Raw genomic sequence first — 23,163 nt, forward strand, 5'->3', positions numbered from 1 at the left:
CATAGACTCTAAGTCACTCCTCAGATAATCCCAATTATTCAGTATATAAAATCTCTCCTGTAAGCAGCTCAGTGACTTCTAGAATATTCTTTTTATGTCTCTATTCTATCAGGAAGGGTAGTGGAGGCAATGTGATGATCATATGATCACCACACTTCACAGGAGGAAACAGCTCCCCTGCTGCCACTTCCAGCAATGTCTCCTTTCTACTTCATACCACATGGAACTTCCTGTCTGTACCTAACATCACTTCCTGTCAGTATCTGACATCACTTCCTGTCTCTTTGGATTGCTTTTTTACCCATTATTGAGCACTTTTTTCACTTGCATGTGATGATTTCTATTCTAACACATTTGTATATATATGATTTATTGATTTGTGTTTGTTGGTTAATTATATATTTTTGTGATGCCCATGCTCATTTACATGTATGTATATTAGCGCAATATCAGTAATTGACTCATTCATTTAAATGGCATGCATATTGCTCTTGACAGTACATAAAGTAGCATATGCACTGCACCAAATCGCATGCTACTGCAGTACCATGCGATCTGGTGCAGGCAAACACACTGTGTTTGCGATTAGTGTTTGGGGTACCATTAACTATGTGTTGGCAACTGCAGCAGATTATAAAGTCTGTGTGCTTTGCAGTGCAGGAAATACCCCCAGCCGCTGCCTCTGTGGCTAAAGAGGTAGTGATTCAGGGGAGTTAAAAGCACAGCTCAACCATGGGTTATTACCACCCAACAACCACTCTAGTGAATAGGCCCCCACAGACAAGTAATATGCATAAAATATGCTAAATGTACATAAAATCTTGGGAGAATATCTTTTTTGAAATGACTGGTCTGGGGCATTAAAAACAGGCATCAAAAACAATGACCACTGGTAATCTGAAATGTGTGGTTCTTCTTCGTTCTTCTGCCATAAGGATGTATCTCTCTATGTGAGAAGTAATATGAAGGCAAGCATAAAAAGATGATCTTTTCAATAGAGGTGATATATTGCTAAGAGATTATGGGTGACAGTATTAACAAATTATTCCCAGAGTATATCACAGGCCCCTTAATACTAATGAACTCCTTACAGAAAAGGAAAGAGGTGCACAGTCAGGGACAGTAGTAACATAGGGAGATTCTAAACTTACATTTAAGTTATACACTTTATGATATATTGCACTCTCCTGTTACAGAACAAATGAATGAACAGATAACCAATTATCTGTGCATATACTGTAAATCTATAAACATTGCATAAATAAAGTGTCCATACATCAAAAAAGTCTCTTAGTCCTTCATAATGATATTATCCACTCTGCCATAAAGTGCTATTAGTGTTGTGCTAAAAATTGTCAAGAAGTGCTGTTATAACCCATCACCGCCCTACCAACACCAATAGAACTCACCAACTCAATGGGGTTTATTTACTAAAGCTGGAGAGTCCAAAATCAGACTCCCTTCTGCATAGAAACCAATCAGCTTCCAGGTTTCATTGCCAAAGCTTCATTGAACAAGCTGAGGTTAGAAGCTGATTGGTTTCTATGCAGAAGGGAGTCTGATTTTGGACTCTCCAGCTTTAGTAAATAAACCCTATAGCGTCTGTTTTAAACAGAGGATCCATCATTCGCAGCAATCCTGGGACCTCCAACTCACCTCTTATTGAATATAAGATACAATCACAGATGGGGCATATGGAAAATAAGGGAGACCCGCCAGAGTGTAAAACTGATTAACTTTATTTAAAAAATATATACCTAGGTATTCCCTACTCACATTAAAAAGTGCTATGCCTTAATGAAAGGATAAATCACATGTTAAATCAATTAATAGAACAGCTGTAATAGTCCCAGCGTTGATGATAATATATAATATCTACATTTAAATTGTAGCATTCTCTGCTCTCAGCCCCATGTCAGTCTAGGGGCCAATTCACACCAGTGCGTTGATCTGCATTTTAGTGCAGATGTAAAATACAGATCGACAGAGGGACATCTGAAAAACAATATTTACCAATGTGTCCTATTCACACCATAACACTGTGTTGACCTGCGTTGCACTAAAATGCAACATGTATGCATTTTAGCACTGCACAACAGATGTAAACTGATGTAAGCGGATGTCAGCACACTGCACAAGATATCTTGTGAAAATGCAATAGGCTTTAACGCACACTAAAATGCATGTCAACAGACAATAATGTATGTCAAAGAATGTCAGCACGTGACTAAAATGGATGGAAATGCACATCCATTTTCTAGACATTTTAGTACAAGTCAGCATGAATTGGCCCTAAATCTCACTCGTATCACAAAGTCACTTATCACAATATTCAGAGTTGGACCCCTGCTTGCACTCTGTGCTTTACATTAATTCCTATAAAGGGTTCATAGTGCTAGAACATGGAGTAGCACTAAGATGGACTTCTTATAAGACTGAATGGAGGATGACCAGCACACTTGTGGCTCAGGAATTTTGGACCTCAACAATAATATTTCACTGGGTAGGGGACAGGTGAATGTAAAATTGGCAGGTGGGCCAGTGGACAGAGGAAGCTTCAATATACAGTAAATATAACTTCACCAACAGTAGTTTCACTTTAAAGTGTGTGTGTGTGCGTGCGTGCGTGCGTGCGTGTTTTGGAACACCCCTCCAAATCATTGGAATCAGGTGTTCCAATCACCTTCATGGCCACAGGTATATAAAATCAAGCACCTAGACATGTAGGCTGAATCTACAAACATTTGTGAAAGGATTGGTTGCTCTCAGGAACTCAGTGAATTCAAGCGTAGTACCGTGATAGGTTGCCACCTGTACAATAAGTCCATTTGTGAAATTTCCTTGCTACTAAATATTCAACAGTCAACTGTTAGTGGTATTATAACAATGTGAAAGCAACTGGGAACAACAGCAACTCAGCCATGATATAGTAGGCCATGTAAAATGACAGAGCGGAGTCAGCACATGCTGCAGCGCACAGTATGCAGATGTCACCAACTGTCTGCAGAGTCAATAGCTAAAGACCTCCAAACTTCATGTGGCCTTCAGATTAGCACAACAGCAGTGTGCAGAGAGCTTCATGGAATGGGTTTCCATGGCCAAGCAGCTGCATCCAAGCCTTACATCACCAAGTGCAATGCAAAGCATCCGAGTGGTGTACAGCAAGCTGCCACTGGACTCTAGAGCAGTGGAGACGTGTTTTCTGGAGATACCAATCACGCGTCTCTACCTGACAATCTGATGGACGTGTCTGGGTTTAGCAGTTGCCAGGACAGCGGTACTTGCCTGACTCCTTTGTGCCAAGTGTAAAGTTTGGTGGAGGGGGGATTATGGTGTGGGGTTGTTTTTCAGGGGTTGGGCTTGGCCCCTTAGTTCCAGTAAAGGGAACTCTTAAGGAGTCAGCATACCAAGACGTTATGGACAATTTCATGCTCCCAACTTGTGGGAACAGTTTGGGGATGTCCCCTTTCTGTTCCAACATGACTGCGCACCAATGCACAAAGCAAGGTCCATAAAGACTTGGATGAGCAAATTAACTCAATAAAATGTTTTTAGGGTAATGCAGTTAACCCATAAAACCCCCAAAAAGGACAAGGGAGCAAAGTTAAAGTCCACTAATACACCATACAAGGTGTGGATCACAGTACCCAAAATATAGCAAAATAAATTAATTTAGGGAAGGAACCTTAAGAAAGAAGGTAACTTTCGTGTCAAGCACATTCACCCAACCTTCAATCCTGCTCCTGTCATTCTCAAATCTTCCCTTTGCCTCATCACTGTTGTTTTGATACATTATACAAGTTGTTTTGTATCAATTAGAGATAGATGTACACAGTATTGCATAGTAGTTGCTATCTTCAGCATTATGTCTTGTCATCTTCCTCCTTTTCAGTGGATACATTGTTTAATCTTTATGCTCAGTTTTGAGCAAAGGTCTGTGATACCTAAGACATGATATTGCTGAAGGTCAAACATCATTCCGAAGTCATTTTTAGTCCGGACTCCCTGGTTTTAAATTGACAATGTTGTAAAATTTTCAAATGGTGATGGGTGGAGGTATATATATATATTTTTGTATCAAATTGTTGATTACTTGATGGTTCTTTAAAAAAGTTTGTTACCTAGTCAAACTATCTGGATTACAAAAGTTACCTTCTTTGTTAGGGTTCCTTCCCTAAATTCATTTATGCTGACATGGATGAGCAAGTTTGGGGTGGAGGAACTTGACTGGCTTGCACAAAGTCCTGACCTCAACCTGATAGAACACCTTTGGGATGATTTAGGCACCTTTCACATAGGCATTCCATATGTCTGTTTTTCATCTTTCTGTTTCCAGATGAAAAACGGACACCCATGTATTTCCATGGACTAGCGGATGTAAATGGATGATTGTGTGTTTACATCCATTAATTTCCGCATCAGTTAACATCTGTTTTTTTTAACGGAAGAAACCCCTATTTTTCTTCCATTAAAAAAAAAATGGAACGGATGTAAACAGACATACAGTCCATTTGTGCATTGGTAAAGGATGTAAAAAATGGATGTAAACTGATGAAAAACGTATGTAAACTGATGAAAAACTACTGTGACCTGATCCGTTTTTTCGTGGAAAAAACATGACTGAACTCATGAAAAAAATGGAATGCCTGTGTGAAAGGACCCAAAGAGCGGAGACCGTGAGCCATGCCTTCCTGTCCAACATCAGTGCCTGACCTCACAAATGCGCTTCTGGAAGAATGGTCAAACATTCCCATAGACACACTCCTACACCTTGTGGACAGCCTTCCCAGAAGAGTTGAATCTATTATAGCTGCATAGAGTGGGCCAACTCAATATTGAACCCCACGGACTAAGACTGGGATGCCATTAAAGTTCATGTACGTGTAAAGGCAGGCGTCCCATTACTTTTGGCAATATAGTGTATTCTATGACAGTGCGATCAACTATCATGATGTTAAAAGAATATTATGCCACCCAGGATTCTCAGTTAGGCAGGTTGAGGGGCTCCAGGGAGTTTGCATAATGCAGAAGAAACTGGCTTCTCAGTTTTCTCATTGTTTCGTAAAGTGGGACCTAGAGCCTGGAGATTTCAAAGTGATCTGAGAGGGATGAAATCTCCAATCCTGGGACCAGGTTTTAGGAACAGCCAGCACACTGATTGTGCAGGTGGGTTCTGGAATTTTTATAGGCATGACCAGGGTTCTGTGCTCCAACCACCCGAGGAATCCAGGTGTGTGCAAGGGAGAAGCCAGGAAGGAAAGGACAAGCCTGAGAACCAGAGCAGCAAGGGATTGCCAGCTTTGTGGACAGTGTTGGTGAGGAAGTGCTCTGTGGGAGACAGATGAGGGCCTGAAGTGGAAGGCCTGAGCAGAACTGGTAGATGTGTAAGCCAGGAGGCTGAGTGTGTTGACGTTGGAAACCCCCTGAGTGGAAAGCATACATTTTATGCACTTTTTTGTTTTCTTTAATAAAAGTGGGCCGACAAGCCCTTAAATGACAATTTCTGGCATGGACTCTACTCACTGGTAAGTGCTACCCCGAGCTAAACAACCCACAAACATTACTAACTATATATATATATATATATATATATATATATATATATATATATATATCCCGTCCCAGGCCAGAATGGTGTGTCTTTGGTCCTGCATCCTCCTGAGATACTCATGTCACATTTCCCAGGAAGCTGCAGGAGACACAGCTGGACTGGACCATCCCCATTCTGCTTGTACCCAGAAGAGCCAGCTAAACAGAACCAAGATGGCAGTATTGGACCCAAATAGTGGATCACAGTGGGACAATGCTGAGTTTTCTGGGCGGGTGTATTTTGAAGATGACCCTACATAACAGGCAAGAGGGGTAAAAAAAAATTGCATTGAGTGGCATATTGACAATGCTTGCACATCAAAAAGGATGAAAATGTAAAAACATACTGCAGGACAGTTTTATGGGACAGTTTATAGAAACTGGAAATGAATCCCTTCTGGGTTTCTTCTAACAAATAAGCTGTTCCTATTACAATTATTCATGCGGGGAAAAAAAACTGGCTAGCAATGACCACAATATAATTTCCTGGGTCTAAGCTATAAAAAGTAAGTACATGCTGGAAAGAAAAGATATTTAATTATAACAGAGACAATTTCTCCAATACTTATGGCCTCTTACACACAGACTGGTCAAAAAATAAACAAGGGAAAATAAATATTGGCCTACACCTGCTTTGCGTGGTCTCCATGTGAATTATCATATCATGTATTCTACCATTATATTGCATATTATAACCAGTCAGCTGCCTTTGAAAACTGAACATTTTAAATCTCGTATTTTTTACAGGCAGCATGTTTACTATACAATGAAAGGCTATTAAACTGGAATTTTACTCATAAAAATGTCACATTTCACCTTAAAGGGAGGGATACTTTTTTTTTCTTTCGAGGTCAGTGAAGACTATTTAATTTATGCTTTACTGTCACCACTAGATATAATGCAAATGGCTGCTGCATAAATGATCTGTTGATTCTGAAATACTGTTTAACAGTTTAAGAAATGTCACCAGTCAGACTATAGACAAAGGATACCGAGGGACTCTTTATTACAAGGGTCACATGTTTGTAGTATGAGTGTTTGTAGTGTTGTGATTCTCTGCAGGAGTACTAAAATACTAGCACAGCACTGACAAATTCCACAAAACTACAAAGTCTACATAGTTTTATCCAAACCAGTCCCCCTTTCCAAAGGTCTTATGTCTTAAAACACTAATATGCTCTCTAAGGGCAATTTAGATAGAAATGATTTCATCCACAAGTATGAAATGAATGCATGAATGGATTCTGAAAAAGAAAACAAAAACAGGGGAATCACTACAGATAAAGAATAACATATACACTCCAATCAGATAGTGGTCCTGGTAAAAAGTGCATCAAGGACCAAAGTTCTGAAAAAACAAACCTGTTACCAACTGACCCATTATGACTCCCAAGGGTATCCACCACATCTAAACATCTGACATTTACTGAAAATTGAACAGGTTCGTAAAAACTGGTTGCACGTCTGACCACATAGCAATGTGTAGAGCACAATAAGTTGCAGTAACAGTTTTTTCTATTGGGAAATTAGTGGCTTTGGCACATGATCTTGTAATCTTTGATACTGTAACAAAAAGTCCTGTTTGTGGTCTGTAGCTTTCAAGAGAGCTGTAAGATTTTTTTTTTTTTAAATGAATACAATCTGAGCAAAATTTGTTTTAATGCGTCACTTAAAGTCCAACCCAGGCAACAGTTTTTATAAAATAAAATGGTGCGCCAATCAGGTTCCTAAAAAAAAAAATCTGCTCACCTTCCATCCTGAGCTATACCCTGCAGTACTTCTTCACCACAAGATTTCCTCAGTTGTATAGGTTGAATGACACTTAACCCTGCTGAGAATGCAGGGTGTCATGGACGCATCCTCTGAGGGGACGTTATTATAGCTCCCTTCATTCATTGTGTAAAGAGAATTATGACATTAAGGTATCTGCATCATTGAGGACCACCAAAAGTCAGGAGAATACCAAAGAATAAGGGGACCCAGTAAGACCAGCCTGAATTATGTGGTAAAAGGTAAGTATTGAAAAAAACATAATATTTTTGCTGGGGGGTTGTGCCTATATCTGCTCGCTCACTGGAGATAGAAAAATTTTATTTTAAAGTTGAAGTCAGATATATGTACATATGGTATGTGGATTTTCTAAGCCAAAATACATTTCATTTCCTTTAGGCTCCATTCATACTTGTGCAACTTACAAATTGTGCAATTTTCATTGCAACTTTACAGTGCGACTTTGGCTTTGACCAAGAATCATTGTTTGTGCTGTACAAAGTCGCACACAAGTTGCACACATGTATGTTATTCAGGTGCGACTTTCATGTGACTTTGGAGGATTTACATTGAAGTCTATGGCCCTCACGTCGCATGGAAGTCGGACCAAAGCAGTGCAGGAAATACTTTTAAGTTGCTGCGACTTGAAGTCACACAGATATGAATAGTACTCATGGAGAAATGTGGGATGTGACTTGTCATCCATGACAAGTTGCACAAGTGTGAATGGGCTCTTAGCCACTCTTTAGCCTTTTTTGTGGCTAAGCTGCCATACTGCATAGCTAAAACAGACATCACTATATGATTCTCAAGCTTCCTGTGTCACCTGCCTGCTCATTGAACATAAATGAGAATTATTACACAGCTGAGATCCTCCCTGTGCTCTATTCTTCCAGTATATTGCCTCAAGGCAATTGTGGGGTTAGAATACAAATTGAAAGCCCAATTCTGGGATGAGATTTTAACAATATCCGTTCTCTGGGTTGAATATAAAAAAACCTTTCTAAACCCCTGTTTTCACTTACCTGAAGCTCCAGTCACATAATCATCTAGTGCTATGATCTTTCTCCTCTCTGTTTACTTCCTGCTGGGGTCCTAATTCTGGGTTCCTACATCATTGCCTGAGTGATGTGGACAATTTCCACTGGCTGACCAGCAGAGGGGTCCTCTCAGAAGCTAGAAGACTGCTGACGTTGGACCGAGAGAAATTAAAGTAGAACTAAAGCTGTAAAATACAAAAATGCAAACAGGCAGACTCTTTATTGCTGCAATAAAGTACACACCTGCCTATTTGCAATCCCCCGTCAAAAGGATACTGAGCTGCGAATGAGCTCAGGAATGATGTGATTGTGCACCAACCAATTAAGATGGCTGAAGAACTCCTGTTGGGTTTAGAGACACTGCCAAATTTACTATCAAACGTAGCCTGTTTGGGGAGAGCCATTTTCCATACCCAATTACCCCATAAGAGGTCTCTAGTATTTTAACTCTTCTTTAGCAGGGTGGCTTGTTTTTACATTTTATTTTTCTGTTAGAGTCACTTTGCTCGGCCGTTTCCAGCCTACAACAAATGTAGGATTGACAGTACAATACAATGCAAACCAGCCTAAGTCACAGTGCATGTCTTACCTACCACCCATGAGATCGCATTACTATTAGGATAAGTGACATACAATTATACTTTGATTGGGTACGATCAGTAGAAAGGTACGTCACACCTGAAGGTACATTTGAGAAGTTTATTGAGGTTGACAGATCACAGGTAATAGGTAAAGCCAATGTGTTTCAGGGCTGCAATGGTGGATGTGATTGGAACAGACCTGGAACAGAGATGCGGCCAAGAATGAGGCCTGTTAAAAGCTATTAAATTGCAGAATATCAACAAATACAATAAACTTCTTAAAGATACCTTGAAGTGTGATGTACTTTTCTACCAAGCATGATATCTGGTGGATATCAGAAGGCGGCAACCGATCATCCTATTTCTGTGTGAGTAGATGTTTTGGGGCAGCACAGTGGCTAAATGGTTAGCACTTCAGCCTGGCAGTACTAGGGACGTTGGTTCGACTCCCAACCACGGCACACCTGCCTGGAGTTTTCATGTTCTCCCTGTGCCTGCATGGGTTTCCTCCGGGTACTCCGGTTTCCTCCCACACTCCAAAAGACATGCTGATAGGTGAATTGGCTCCTGTCTAAATTTGCCTTAGTATGTGTATGTATGAATATGAGTTAGGGATCTTAGATTGTACGCCCCTTGAGGGTTAGGGACTGATGTGAATGTACAATATATACATACAATTCCAAGATTGAACAAATGTCTAAATAGTGGCACGCTTGAATAAAAATTGTCCACGTATAAGTGGTACCCCATATGGAAAAAGGATGACACCAAGTCCCAAACTATCTTGCCACTGCTCACCATGTAGCCTGGGCATCTGGGGGCCTCCACGTGACTATCTTTTCCCTTGTAAATCCGAAACTTATATGTATAGCCTGTTGCCCTCTCACAGGTCTTCTACATCTTTACCCCATATCTGGCACGCTTTCTAGGGAGAAATTGTTTGAATGCAAGGCAGCCAGAAAAATTAATGAGGGACTCATCAATGCAGATTTTTTTGCTGGGGAGTATAGACATCTGCAAATTTTTGGTTAAGGTGATTTACGAGGGGCCGAATTTTGTGGAGCCAGTCAAATTCAGGGTTACCCCGAGGACAACAGAGTGAGTTGTCGTTGAAATGCATAAAACATATACTCTCATATCTATGCCTGGACATGGCAGTAGAGAACACTACTAACGGGTCTGTGGACCAATACAACCGCAATTCATTTGAATTTGGATTGGCGGCCATAAATTGTTGTGCATATAAATTTCTTTGATACACACTCAATGCATACAGATCTTCCGTGAAAAACAGCTCCAAAAAATCAAGGGGAGTAGTTTAATTTTGCTGTTTCCAACTGAATTCCGGGTTGGGCAGTGAATGGGGGAAGTACGGGTGCTACAGAATTTGTGGGCTGCCAATCTGGATTTGCAAGCACTATGGGCTGGTGTGTGAATTCTTGGTGGCTGCGGAACAATACTTGTGCTCGCCACTGCTCCAGCTTGTACTGCACTTACGGGATTCGCCACATCAACAAGTCATACTGCTTTGCTGGTATGTGAAAGACCAGGATGTACTAGGCCGCTGGTGCTCGCCAGTTCACCAAAAGGTAGAGCGGCACTAGTACTGGCACTCTGCTGCACATGAGAGTCAACAAAATTTACTGGCAAGTGCTAGCAAAGATCAGGCTTGATTCTGTGAACACTGTGGTTTTGTGACACTGCACTTGCTGGGGGAGAAGAGGGGGGGGGGGTAAGCATAGAGGCTAGACGCAGGTGCTGGCAGGTGCCATGGCTGATCCCACTAACGCTGTGTTTTTGGGGACACTATACTAATGTGAACACTGGTACAGTGCTGATCTGATCAAAAATGTTGATCCGTTCAGACACTATACTAGCAATGGAGGTTTATTGTGTATGAGCGTGTTCCTGGCATTCAAGGGGTTAAATGTGATCACATCCATGCCGCCCTATAGCAGTATTTTTGCTATAGGACGGTCAGGAAGCAGTTAAAGAAGCGGTTTGTGATACAGCACTGCGTTACTTTAACTGACAATTGCACGGTCATGCAGCGCTGCACCCAAATTAAATTTACATCCTTTTTCCCATGAATTGAGCATTCTTTTGGTGGTATTTGATCGCCACGTGTTTTTTATTTTTTGCACTATAAAAAAAAAAGACCGACAATTTTGAGGAAAAAAAACAATATTTTGGACTTTTTGCTATTAAACATGTTCAGTTAAAAAAATGTAAAAATCAAATTTCGTCATAAATTTAGGCCAAAATGTATTCTGCGACATGTCTTTGCTAAAAAAAAAAATCCCAATACGTGTAAATTAATTGGTTTACGTGAAAGTTATATACAAATGGCGGTATAGATACTGGAATTTTTTTATACTAATAATGGTGGCGATCAACGACTTATAACGGGACTGCGGTGGGCATTCTGACACTGGGGGGAACTGACTTGGTGTCACTGACATCCCCAGTGACACCAATACAGTGATCAGTGCTAAAAAAAAAAGCATTGAGACTGTACTAATGGCACTGGGCAGGAACAGGTTAACACGAGGGGCAAAGGGTTAACTGTGTGTAGGGAGTATTTTATTAGGGGGCGGGGGTGTGTGCTTTACTGTAAGCACACTGATTGGGATGGCTCTGTTCAGCCATCCCGAACAGTGTGCCCAAACTGACAGGGAGGAGGGCTGCATTGTAAACCTCCCTATTGACTCACGGAGCTGCGATTGGCATGCACGGGTAGGGCGTTTGTGCGCCTCATGTGCGCCCCATACCCGGAAATGCAGGATCACATTTATATACGTGATCCTGCGCACAGGGGCTGCCTTGCTGCAGTATATGTACTGTGGGCGGTCCACTAGTGGTTAAATAACACAAACTTTCATACAAAATATTACCCTTAATCCCTTCTCCCTCCCATAACCCCCCCAACACCACCTATAGCCCCCCTCCCACCACCACCACCTATAACCCCCCCCCCCATTCTCCCTATTTTCATCTACCTCTTGTTCCACTGGTGCTACTCCATCTATTTTCACTTCACACATTCTTTCACTTCTGTAAAAACATTAGTTCCTATCTATTTTCTCTCTTTGTTCTTTATGCTTTATGCTGTTGGTAAACAATGCAGCCCTCCTCCCTGTCGGTGATTGCAAGTAATCCCCGGGGGGCCGACGTGTAATCACCGGACCCGGCGATTGACACCCGGGGCCGTGAATGGCGGCGTGGGTAGGGCAGAAATGCAGAGTCACGTATATATATATATATATATATATATATATATATATATATATATATATATGTGATCCTGCGCACAGGGGCCACCCTGCAGCAGTAAATCTACTGTGGGCGGTCCTAAAGCGGTTAATTGCTGATAGGTTTAACATTGATCCTTTTATTACTTACATCTGTTGCATGTTTAATTGATTGCAATGGAATCCACACATTGCCCAACATAGAGTCCCACATCCATCCGGACTTCCAGACCTGTACAAGGAGCCCACTCTGTACATCACTGAGGTCACTGTAAGAATACACAAATTTTTAGTCAAACATAAAGATATTCAGAGGGATACAATAAAGTATTTGCTTCACTTTTCTGGCAGTATCTCACTTTAAACGGTCCTTCTCCAGATTGAAAATATCTTACTGCTAGTTTTGTTAACTTTACCACCTGTGACTGGTTGTTGACAACCAGCCGGCAGCTTCCTAGCAACCAATGACACTGACAGTGGGCAGAGTGAGGGGAAGCTGAGACACTAGTGAGAGAGGAGGAGAGAGACTGAGAAAAGCTGCATCTGAAACTGCTGGAGAGGCCCTGCCAGCCAGCCTGCAACACACCTATCTGTCCTGTCTAACAGTTCACGTTAAAACAAAGGATTTTATTTGCAAATACATGCGTAAGCTGCAGAGGCCACATCATGGCATTCCAGTATTCTGCAGTCCTATCTATAAAAATTTTTGAGAGTCTTCATAATAGGAGCACATATATAATAATGGATAGATTGAGGGCAGGTATGCAGTGGTATATTTAGATTTTGTGCTGCCCTAGGCAACACAGAATTTGCCCCCTCCCCCCTGGAGAGAGCCTGACATTGACCAACAACAACCTTGTCGCCCCACCCGAGAGCCTTCCACTACCATCGCCCCCATGCACTGGCAACTCCCCTCCCAGCAAGAGAGAGAAAGACACCCACCTTCACAGCTCTGGACATCCCCGGGAACGAGAGTCAAGCAGCCCGCAGCCTCTCTCAGATCCCACCTGGTCCCCAAGCCACATGTGTCCCTTCTTCCATCCACTCTTCCAGGGAGGTTGGTGCTGCCCCCCCCAGAAAAATGCTGTCCTAGGCAAATGCCTTTTTTGCCTTGTGGTAAATACGCCCCTGCAAGTATGCCTGGAGGGAACCCACCCCTCCTTAAAGGCACAGGGGTGAACTGGACACTCAGCAAATAGCACAATGGCAGCAAAGGTGTCCAGTGCAACCCCTCACCAATTAACCAATGGTACAAACAAATGGCAACTGCCCCAACCTATAACTGGCCTTCACAGCAAGGAGCACATGGAAGGATTGTTGTCAAACAACAACAAATTCCCAGCTCACTTACCTGCCAGCCTGATGTGCTGCTAATTGCCAATGCTTCCTTTGTCATTAGATCAGGACTGAAATGTGGTATCTGCCAGACACAACCAAGCTGGATGAACTGAAGAGTGTGCACAGGGGACTATGCACTGGAGCAGAGTGACCTAATGAGCTATGGGAGAGCACGTTTGAACCTTGGACGTTTGTAACTTTGCCTGGGATCACTGCAACCATGTTCAGAGCTGCTGCATTCACCCTTGGAGACTGCAGGACGCAGCATTATCATGAGACCAGTGTTCTGCAGCATGATCGTGAGACTGGTGTTCTGCAGCACGATCTTGAGACCGGTGTTCTGCAGCACGATCTTGAGACCGGTGTTCTGCAGCACGACCGTGAGACCGGCGTTCTGCAGCATGATCGTGAGACCGGCGTTCTGCAGCACGATCGTGAGACTGGCGTTCTGCAGCACGATCGTGAGACCGGCGTTCTGCAGCACGACCGTGAGACCGGCGTTCTGCAGCACGACCGTGAGACCGGCGTTCTGCAGCATGATCGTGAGACCGGCGTTCTGAACAGTCAGGAGGGAGGAGACTCCACAATGAATGTCAGAGTGGTGAGAAGCCATTGGCCACAGTCCTTACTATACAGTTAAACCAGTATTGAACCCCAAAGCAAACATTTATTATATTGCAGCTTACCAATTCTTAGATGTGATGGCTGCATTTGTTTTCCTTTCATGTTTTCTTTCCTTTATTTTCACCTGGTGATCCTGCCAGGAAATGGGTTGTTTTTCAACAGAACAAGCATGTCCTGCAGATGTAGCAGTTAGAGGGTTGAGACAAACCATTTACCACTGACAGGGGTGCTTACAATGATCAGCTTTTATTTATGTAAAACCATTATCCAAAAAGAAAAAACTGCTTATAAAATGTTAGCTGGAGTTTGACTTCAACATTTTGGTGTATTTAAATCTGCTACTACATCTAACACTCTCCTTTCCCCAAATTAACAAGGCTGCTGTCCGAAGGTGTCTCTGTTGCTCCTTCATCCAGAGTGGGGGCACTCTAATATAGTGAGTCCTCATACACACTGGACGTTTTGGTAACGCTGGTAATGTTAGCTGTGTAAAGTCACGTTAAAACCGTGAGTTTCTCATCTTTTTTAAGCGTTTTTGCATTAGTATTTAGTGGCGTTTTGCCACGCTTGCGTTTTTTTTTTACCACAAAAACAATTTTTTTTTTGGTCAAAAAAACATCCAAAAATGCCAGTGTGTGGCTTTTTACTGAGGTTTTCAGCATTAGAGCATTTTTACAGCTAAAAAACTCCCACTAGTCCTGGGTTTTTTTTCCAGCCAAAAAACATTGATTACAGTGTATGTGTGCATGGACACATAGGATAACATGCTGGGGGGTTTACTAGCTGTAGAAAAACCTGTCAAAAGCCAAAAACAGTCGCTGTAAAACCATCAAGTGTGCATGAGGAGTTAGTATGTTACTGGGCAGATCACCAGGTAACAACAGAGGGAAAAGGCCTAAAAACAGACAACTAATGCAGCCACATCATTTAATGATTGGTAAGCTGCAATATATTATATTTTTGGTTTTGAGTTTAATACCGCTTTAATTTTCTTCAGAAAGCAGCTACAGCCTGAGTAGAAAAGTCTTTCCTCTATCAGCAGGCTGCAAAGTGGGACTTTGCTGTCTGTTTGGAAGCAGTAGTATATCTGCAGGCCTCTATAATAATAAATAGACCCATAACTATGCACTCAGCAATACTGATGATCAGGGCTGAATAGAACATTCTGGCTCTGGCTCAGCAGGGGGTCTGCTGGACCTCTGCAGAGAAATCCCTGCTTCCACAGAGACAGCCCAGGAACCCATTCTGCAGAATGCTGGCAAAAGACAGGCTTTACTATTCAGGCTGAAGCTGTTTTGCAAAGAAAATGAGCAATAAGACTTTGCACACCTTTTGTTTTGGTGAACCTGGAACATATGTAGCTAATTTAAACTGAAACTTCAGTTGTGTTTCAATCCTTGCAGTGGCAGTATCCTTTTCTGAACAACCTTCAATCTCTGTCTGTGAAATGCAGACCAGTGTGTAGCCTTGCTCTGGCACTACATTCTCTATGGACTCTTTGCAACCCACAGAAAAAGGAGGTTGCCCAGTAGAGAATCAAGTGATGAGGGACTAATACCTCTCCCAGAAGCAGTCTGAAAAACCTGCCATATCTGTCTAAAACTATGAATGCGTATATACCTGCTTTCGGATCGCATCACGATTATGTACAGGGGCAAAGCAGCCTCTCTGCACTGGATACCACAGGGGACGCAAGCCTGCCACCCTGGCTGTGCTGTGATTTGTTACAGCACAAGCCAATAAGTGAGTCCCAGCCAATGATTGATGGCATGGACCCGTCAATTGGCAAAGCGGATGACAGGACAGAGCTTTGTGATTGTAAACAACACAAAGCTCTGCCCTAACAGAGAGGATGTGCTGGTTTTTGTTTCCCTGCAAAGCAGGTAAAATCAGCACACAGTAAACACACCAGGTATTGTTAGACACACAGTTAACCCTTTGATTGCCCCTAGATGTTAACCCTTTCCCAGCCAGATCATTTGTACAGTGTCAGTGTATATTATTAGCACTGATCACTATATTAGTGTCAGGAGATGTCAATGAAAGTCAGCTCCCACAAAGTGTCAGTTAGTGTCAGATTGCCCGCCATACTATCACAGTCCCACTTAAGTCACTGATCGCCACCATTACTAGCCACTTGCCGACTGCAGGTAGCCGAATGACGGCTTCACTGCAGCCGGCCAGTTCTGGGAGGGAGCGCAGCCAGTGATCTCTGTGATCGCTGTGTCCTAAGGGTACAGCTGATCCCATGATGTGGTAAAAGGCCAATCACAGCGACCTTTTATCACGTGATCAGCTGTGTCCAATGACACAGCAGATCACCGGTAAATGCAGTTGTCACAGCGTGAGGAAAGTACTGCCGATAACCGTCAATTGTCAGAGTACTGATCGACATCAATCATCAGGGCACTGATGATCAGTGCCCTGGTGATCAGTGCCCAGCAGTGCCACCCACCTGTGCCCAGCAGTGCCGCCCACAAGTGCCCATCAGTGCAACTCACCTGTGCCCATCAGTGCCACGCACCTGTGCCCATCAGTGCCTAGTAGTGCTACCCAACTGTGCCTATCAGTGACCATCACTGTTGCATATCAGTGCCGCCTTATCAGTGACAGTTCATCAGTGCCGTCTCTCAGTGCCGCCTACCAGTGCCGCCTATCTGTGCCACCTCATCAGTGCCCATCAGTGCCTATCAGTGCTGCCTATCAGTGCAGCCTCATCAGCGCACAATAGTGAAGAAGAAGAATTACCTGTTTGCAAAATTTTATAATAGAAACAAACATTTTGTTTTTCTAAATTTTTGCTCTTTTTTTGTTTATAGCACAAAAAATAAAACACCCAGCAGTAAGTACATACCACCAAAAGAAATCTCTATTTGTGTGAAAAAAATTATACAAATTTCATATGGGTACAATGTTGCATGACCGCGCAATTGTCATTCAAAGTGCAACAGCGCTGAAAGCTGAAAATTGGCCTGGGCAGGAAGGGGGTATAAGTGCCCAGTAGGCAATGGCTAGTATAAAAAAAATAAATAAATACAAATTCCAATTTATATACCATGGTTTGTAGATGCTATAACTTTCACACAAGCCAATTCAGGTATGCTTATTGGGATTTTTTACCAAAAATATGTAGCAGAATATATTTTGGCTTAAATGTATGAAGAAACTTGAATTTTAAAATTTTATTTATTGGCTATGTTTTATCGCAGAAGGTAAAAAATATATATATGTTTGTTATTTTTAATTTATATAATAAAAAATAAAAACCCAGTGGTGATCAAATACCACAAAAAGAAACCTCTATTTGTGTGAAAACAATTATATAAATTTTGCTTGCGCACAGTGTTGCATGGCTGCGCAATTGTCAGTTAAAGTAGCACAGTGCTGAACAGCTAAAAATGGCCTGGTCAGGAAGGGGTAAAACCTTCGGTAGAGCAAGTAGATGGCTGTTGATATGGTCACAGTACCATTGACCATTGTATATGCATCTTACAGGATGTCAACTTTTCTGATTTCACACACCCAGCACCATTTTCATCATTTAGCTACTATTTAACTCAGATCTGTTCCCTGTATTTGACATAGAAGTAGGACAACTTACAAGGAGTAGTCTTGCTCCCAGCATGGCTCAGAGCCAGGTTTAGGTACTGTAACACTCTGCAGGTTGTGTACCTTGATTATGACATATGTGTTGGCAGTACCTGCATGAACAAACAAAAAATAACATACCATAATGATTTTTGTCAATACCAGCTGACTTTTTATTGTTCTTTTGAATGTCTGATTAAATAAATACCTGATATTCCATTAAAATGGCCTCTTTTCACTAGATGGAACAAGAAAAGGAAACATGAGAATGTGTTGCATACAGTAAATACTTTACCTTAATAGTACATTATAGTTCATTCAACAAGACAGTGCAATGAGCAAAATGGATTAACCACTTCAATACCGGGCACTTTCACTCCTTTCCTGCCCAGCTTTCAGCGCTGTTACATTTTGAATGACAATTGCGCTGCCATGTAACACTGCGCCCATATGAAATTTTTATCATTTTTTGAGACAGATAGAGCTTTCTTTTTGTGGTATTTAACCTCCTCGGCGGTATGATTATTTCAGATTTTTGGTGCTGAAAGCGGTACCATTATTTTGCATGGAAATATGTAGTTTTTTATTGTAGGCTGTAATTTTTAGGAATAACTCACTGAAATCTGTCTGAACAAGAGTCTATTAAACATCCCGGGTATGATACAATTTGAAACACGAAATCATAAAATATAATTTAATAAATAATCATAAAAAATAATAATATAATAATAATACATTTAATTCAATAATATAATCAAACCAAAAACACTGAAATTTGAAATAGAGCGCCAAGTTCGCACATCACTGAGCAAAGTCACAAAATCGTTTTCAGTGTCTGATGACGAATTTCCCCACGAATCATTATCACTCAATTCTGCAAGTGGTTCTGATTTACTATCGCTGTTCTCTAGCTGATCTAAACCCGCTTTTGACCTAAAGGGACACTTTTTGGACGCCATGGACTTTTCTCAGTTTCCAGGCAAAAAGAATAGTCAAAATGCAGGCAGGGCACAGGACAAAGCACTAGGGACAAAATGTATGTGAAATGGGTTGAAACAGTAATGTTTTACTATGTAAAATTTGTTTGGAAAAAAATGACATTTTTTAAAATTTTCAAATTTCCCGCCGCTGGCGGCGCCCGTACGTCCCGACGTCACAGGGACCGGAACACAGAAGCCGGATGCCGGCATCAGCCGGAGGAGATGGCTGGGGACGCTGCAGGGGACACATCGCGGGAGCGAAGAACAAGGTAAGCTCTGCAGGGAATCCCTATGCAGCACCGCATGGTAAGCCCGAGTGTAGCTCAGGGTTACCGCTTTTGGTACTGACATTTTACCCCGAGCTACACTCGGGAATACCGCTAGAGAGGTTAATTACCACTTAGTTTTTTTTTTTTACTAAAGAAACCCCCACAAAAAAATTATGTATTTTTCTTAATTAAAAACCTTTTTCGTTGTTTCTGTTATAACATTTTGCAAATAAGTAATTTTTCTTTTTCACTGAGTTGCACTGATGGGGCTGCACTGATGATGCTGCAGTGATGGACACTGGCACTGATAAGCTGCACTGATGGGCTCTGATTGGGCTGCACTGCTAATCAGGGCACTGAAGATAGGTGCCTGATTATCGTTGCTCTGACAGCCTTGCCAGGTATCGGCTGTCTCTTCCTCACACAGACACAGAGTGTGAGGAAAAGACTGCAGGTAACCGGCAAGTCTGTTTACATGTGCTCAGCTGTGACTGGACACCGCTGATCACATGGTAAAGGGCTGCTGTGATTGGCCCTTTACCTCCATCTGTGTCTAAAGGGCACAGTGGTCACAGAGTGAGCCCAATTTGTGCTCCAGGGGGTGCACGGGACACGTGTTCTGGGAGGACATCAATAAACACCCTCCCAGAACAAGAGAACCTTACTGTAGCTGTCTTTCAGCTATATTGCGGTATTAAAGTGGTTAAACCATAGCAAGCAACCAAACTTGGACACCACGAAAACAAACCCTGCAGCTGGATACTGTTTGTAATATATAGTTGGGCCTATTATGATTCAATTAAACTGCATAAAAGAATGGCTGATCAGAATTTGATTCCCGTATCATGCTTTTGATTCCTTTTGATTTTTAAAGTGGAACTTCACCCATGTCCTCCTCTCACCCTCCTCTATCATATTTGGCACATTATTTTTTTATCGTCGCCTAGGTGCTCCGAGCAGAAATTCAACCCCCCCCTTTTTGCCAGCAGCATTCTGGGACATATCACAGGTCCCAGAAGGCTGCAGGACCACTCACAAAGCACAATGCGGCTTGCGCATGCACAATGGGAAGCCTGCTGTGACGTTGCAAGGAGTCACAGCTGGCTTCCCACAGTAGCCATGCCGGTACCTGTTCATGGACTACATATCCCAACATTTCCCAGAGCATTTGTCTGTTGACAGAGATGTGAATAAATGATCATTCTGGCCAATTAAATGAATTAAGGCCCAAGCACTTGATGCTTGTAAATGCACCTAAACACATGTAAAAGCGTTAGATACTTTTTACAAGCATCAGGTGTTTTTTCTGCAAAAACGCTGCTGCCAGATGACAGCTTCTAGGAGAGTTTTTTTTTAACGTCCTGTGTGCACGAGGCCTTAATCTACACTAAGGACCCCATAATGACAAAGTGAAAACAGAATTTTAGAAATGTTTACAAATGTATGAAAAAGAAAAAACTGAAATATCACATTGGCATACGTATTCAGATCCTTTGCAACACTTAAAATGTAGCTCAGGTGCCTCCCATTTCTCTTGATCATTGCTAAGATGTTTCTACACCTTGACTGGAGTCCACCTGTGGCAAATTAGAGGATAAGTTCACCCTTTGTAACATTTTACATGCTACACCCATATTCAGGTTGTAATGGGATGTACGAGCAAGCAGACATGCTGACAGGTCAGGGGGAGACCTGCATGGCAACATTGATCTGCTGATCGCTGGTGCAATTCTTAGGTTCCGGAAACAAAAAATAATAATTCACATTTTTTTTTACCTGCAAAAATATGTACATTTATTATTTTTTGTTAAAAGGTGAATTTATCCTTAAGAGCTCATTCACACTAGAATGCGGTGCAGGAGAGCCACTTTACCATACAGCTTCCCTCATAGGGTTGCCACCTCATCCCTTTAAAACCGAACACATATTAATTGCACAGGTTACACAGGCTAACTTAATGCAGATTTAGTTTTAAAGGGATGAGGTGGCAACCCAGTTCCCGCACCGCTTTCCAATCGCAATGCCCAAGCAATCTGCTGCGGGGGTCAGTTAAAGTTAATGACGCCCCAAACGCAGGTCGCAAATGCATTGCGTCTGCCTGCACTGGCCCGCACCAAACCGCATGGTACAGAGTACTATGTGATGTGGTTGCTGTGCATTTAAAAAAAGTGGTGCATGCACTACTTTTAGCGATATGCGATTTCAGCCCATTTCAAATAAATGGGCTTGAAACCGCACCACAGAGACGCACAACATGTTCTTGTGCAATTCAGATTAGGGCATTGTGCCCCTAAAGTATAACCAAAGGCAAAACTTGTTTTTCAGTTTTGAATAGCTTGTAGAGAGATTAGAATACTTGTCAGTTTTTATTTCTGTGTCTCCGTTAAAGAGATTCCCCCTCTCTATTTGTCCTGTTTACCATTATAATTAAAAGTGACTGTAATAGAAAATCCACAATTTTGGGTTGTCCCCAGAAAAGTAATACAGGGAAAAATCTTCCAATGGGGATGCTAGTTCTGGTGACCTGGGGGTCCCCAAGGAATTCCCTAAATTTGCAGGGGTTTCCTCTCACTTCCTGTTTAGCTATGGGACAGGCAGTAAAGGGAAATATCTGCAATGGGACACAGATGGTTAAAAAAATCTTACTTTAACCAAAATGAAAAGTTTTCCCTATAGTTCTATTTTAAATTGATTGTACATGATTTGGAAAGGCACACTCCACTCTATAAAAAGCCTTACAGCTGACATTGAATACTATCTCAGAGCAAACATCATGAGGTTAAAGGAGCTACCTGCAGAGCTCAGAGACAAGATAATTGCAAGCACAGATCTGGGCAAGGCTAGAAAAACATTCTGGCTGCTCTGAAGGTTTCCAAGAGCACTGTGGTCTCCATAATTCCCAAATGCGACACAGCTGTTGTTACCTGGCCAAACGAGCAATTGAGGGAGAAGAGCCTTAGTAAGAGAGATGACCAAGAACCCTATGGTCACCCTGACTGAGCTCCAGAGAGCCTGTGTGGAGATGGGACAGAGGTCCAGAAGGACAACCATCACTGAAGCCCTCCACTGATCTGGGCTTTATGGCAATAGTGGCTAGTCAGAAGCCTCTTCTCAGGGTAAAACATATGAAAGCCTGCTTGGAGTTTGCAAAAAAGCATCTGAAGGACTCTCAAACTGTGAGGAACAAGATTCTCTGATCTGATGAAACCAAGATTGAACTGTTCGACCTCAATTTTTATACATTATGTCTGAAGGATAGCAGGCACCGCTCATTACCTGTTCAATACCATCCCAACAGTGAAGCATGGTATGAGCAGCATCATGCTGTGGTGGTGTTTACCAGCAGCAGGGCTAGGAGATTGGTCAGTGTTGAGAGAAAGCTAAATAGAGCAAAGTACAGAAATATCCTCAATGAAAACCTGTTGACCTTCCAACATGACAATGATCCTAAGCACACAACCAAGACAGCACAGGCATGGCTTAGAGACAGCTCTGTGAATGTCCTAGAGTGGCCCAGCCAGAGCCCTGACTTGAATTCTATTGAATATCTCTGGAGAGAAAATGGCTGTCCACCGACAGTCCCTATACATGAGCTTGAGAGGATTTGCAAAGAAGAATGGCAGAACATCCCCCAACCCAGGTGTGCAAAGCTTGTCACTTCATACCCAAAAAGATTTTAGACTGTAATTGCTACCAAAGGTGCTTCAACAAAGTACTGAGTAAAGGGTATGAATACATAAGTACATGTGATATTTCAGTTTTTTCTGTTTAATAAATGTATAAAATTGTGTTTTCACTTTGTCATTATGGGGTATTGAGTGTACATTAATGAAAAAAAAAAAGAATTTAAACAACTGTAGTATCAGGCTGCAACATAACAACATTGAAAAAAGTGAAGGGGGTCTGAATACTTTGTGAATGCACTGTATATTGGGTAGTCTTGATCCCAATTTGCCTTAATTTAAAACCCAACTCTGGCTTTCAAAGGATGTTAGCCATAAAAAACCACCATTTGATCAGGTAGTGCACACTTCTAATGTAGGAGATACTGATGTTTCTTGAAGACCAACTTTGGTAAAAAGGAAAAAAACTACCATTTCAGTGGGGTCCCTTACACTGCAAAGGTAAAATAC

General features: G+C 42.0%; 1 protein-coding gene across 1 annotated transcript in view; it reads right to left on the minus strand.

Annotated features, from left to right (window-relative positions):
• The window catches only part of LOC149451494 (protein unc-13 homolog B-like), a 189,968-nt gene that overhangs the window by 162,593 nt on the left and 4,212 nt on the right, over positions 1-23,163 (minus strand). Inside the window, exons 2-4 of the mRNA XM_089690608.1 lie at positions 17,990-18,019; positions 17,795-17,894; positions 12,383-12,500 (exon numbers count right to left, since the gene is read on the minus strand). Of these exons, the coding sequence (XP_089546734.1) occupies positions 12,383-12,500; positions 17,795-17,894; positions 17,990-18,019 (248 nt within the window). The remainder of the gene's footprint in view (positions 1-12,382; positions 12,501-17,794; positions 17,895-17,989; positions 18,020-23,163) is intronic.

The sequence above is a fragment of the Staurois parvus genome, unplaced genomic scaffold, assembly GCF_062004578.1.
Source record: "Staurois parvus isolate SC_StPar_1 unplaced genomic scaffold, SC_StPar_1.0 ptg000536l, whole genome shotgun sequence".
NCBI classification, from domain to species: domain Eukaryota; kingdom Metazoa; phylum Chordata; class Amphibia; order Anura; family Ranidae; genus Staurois; species Staurois parvus.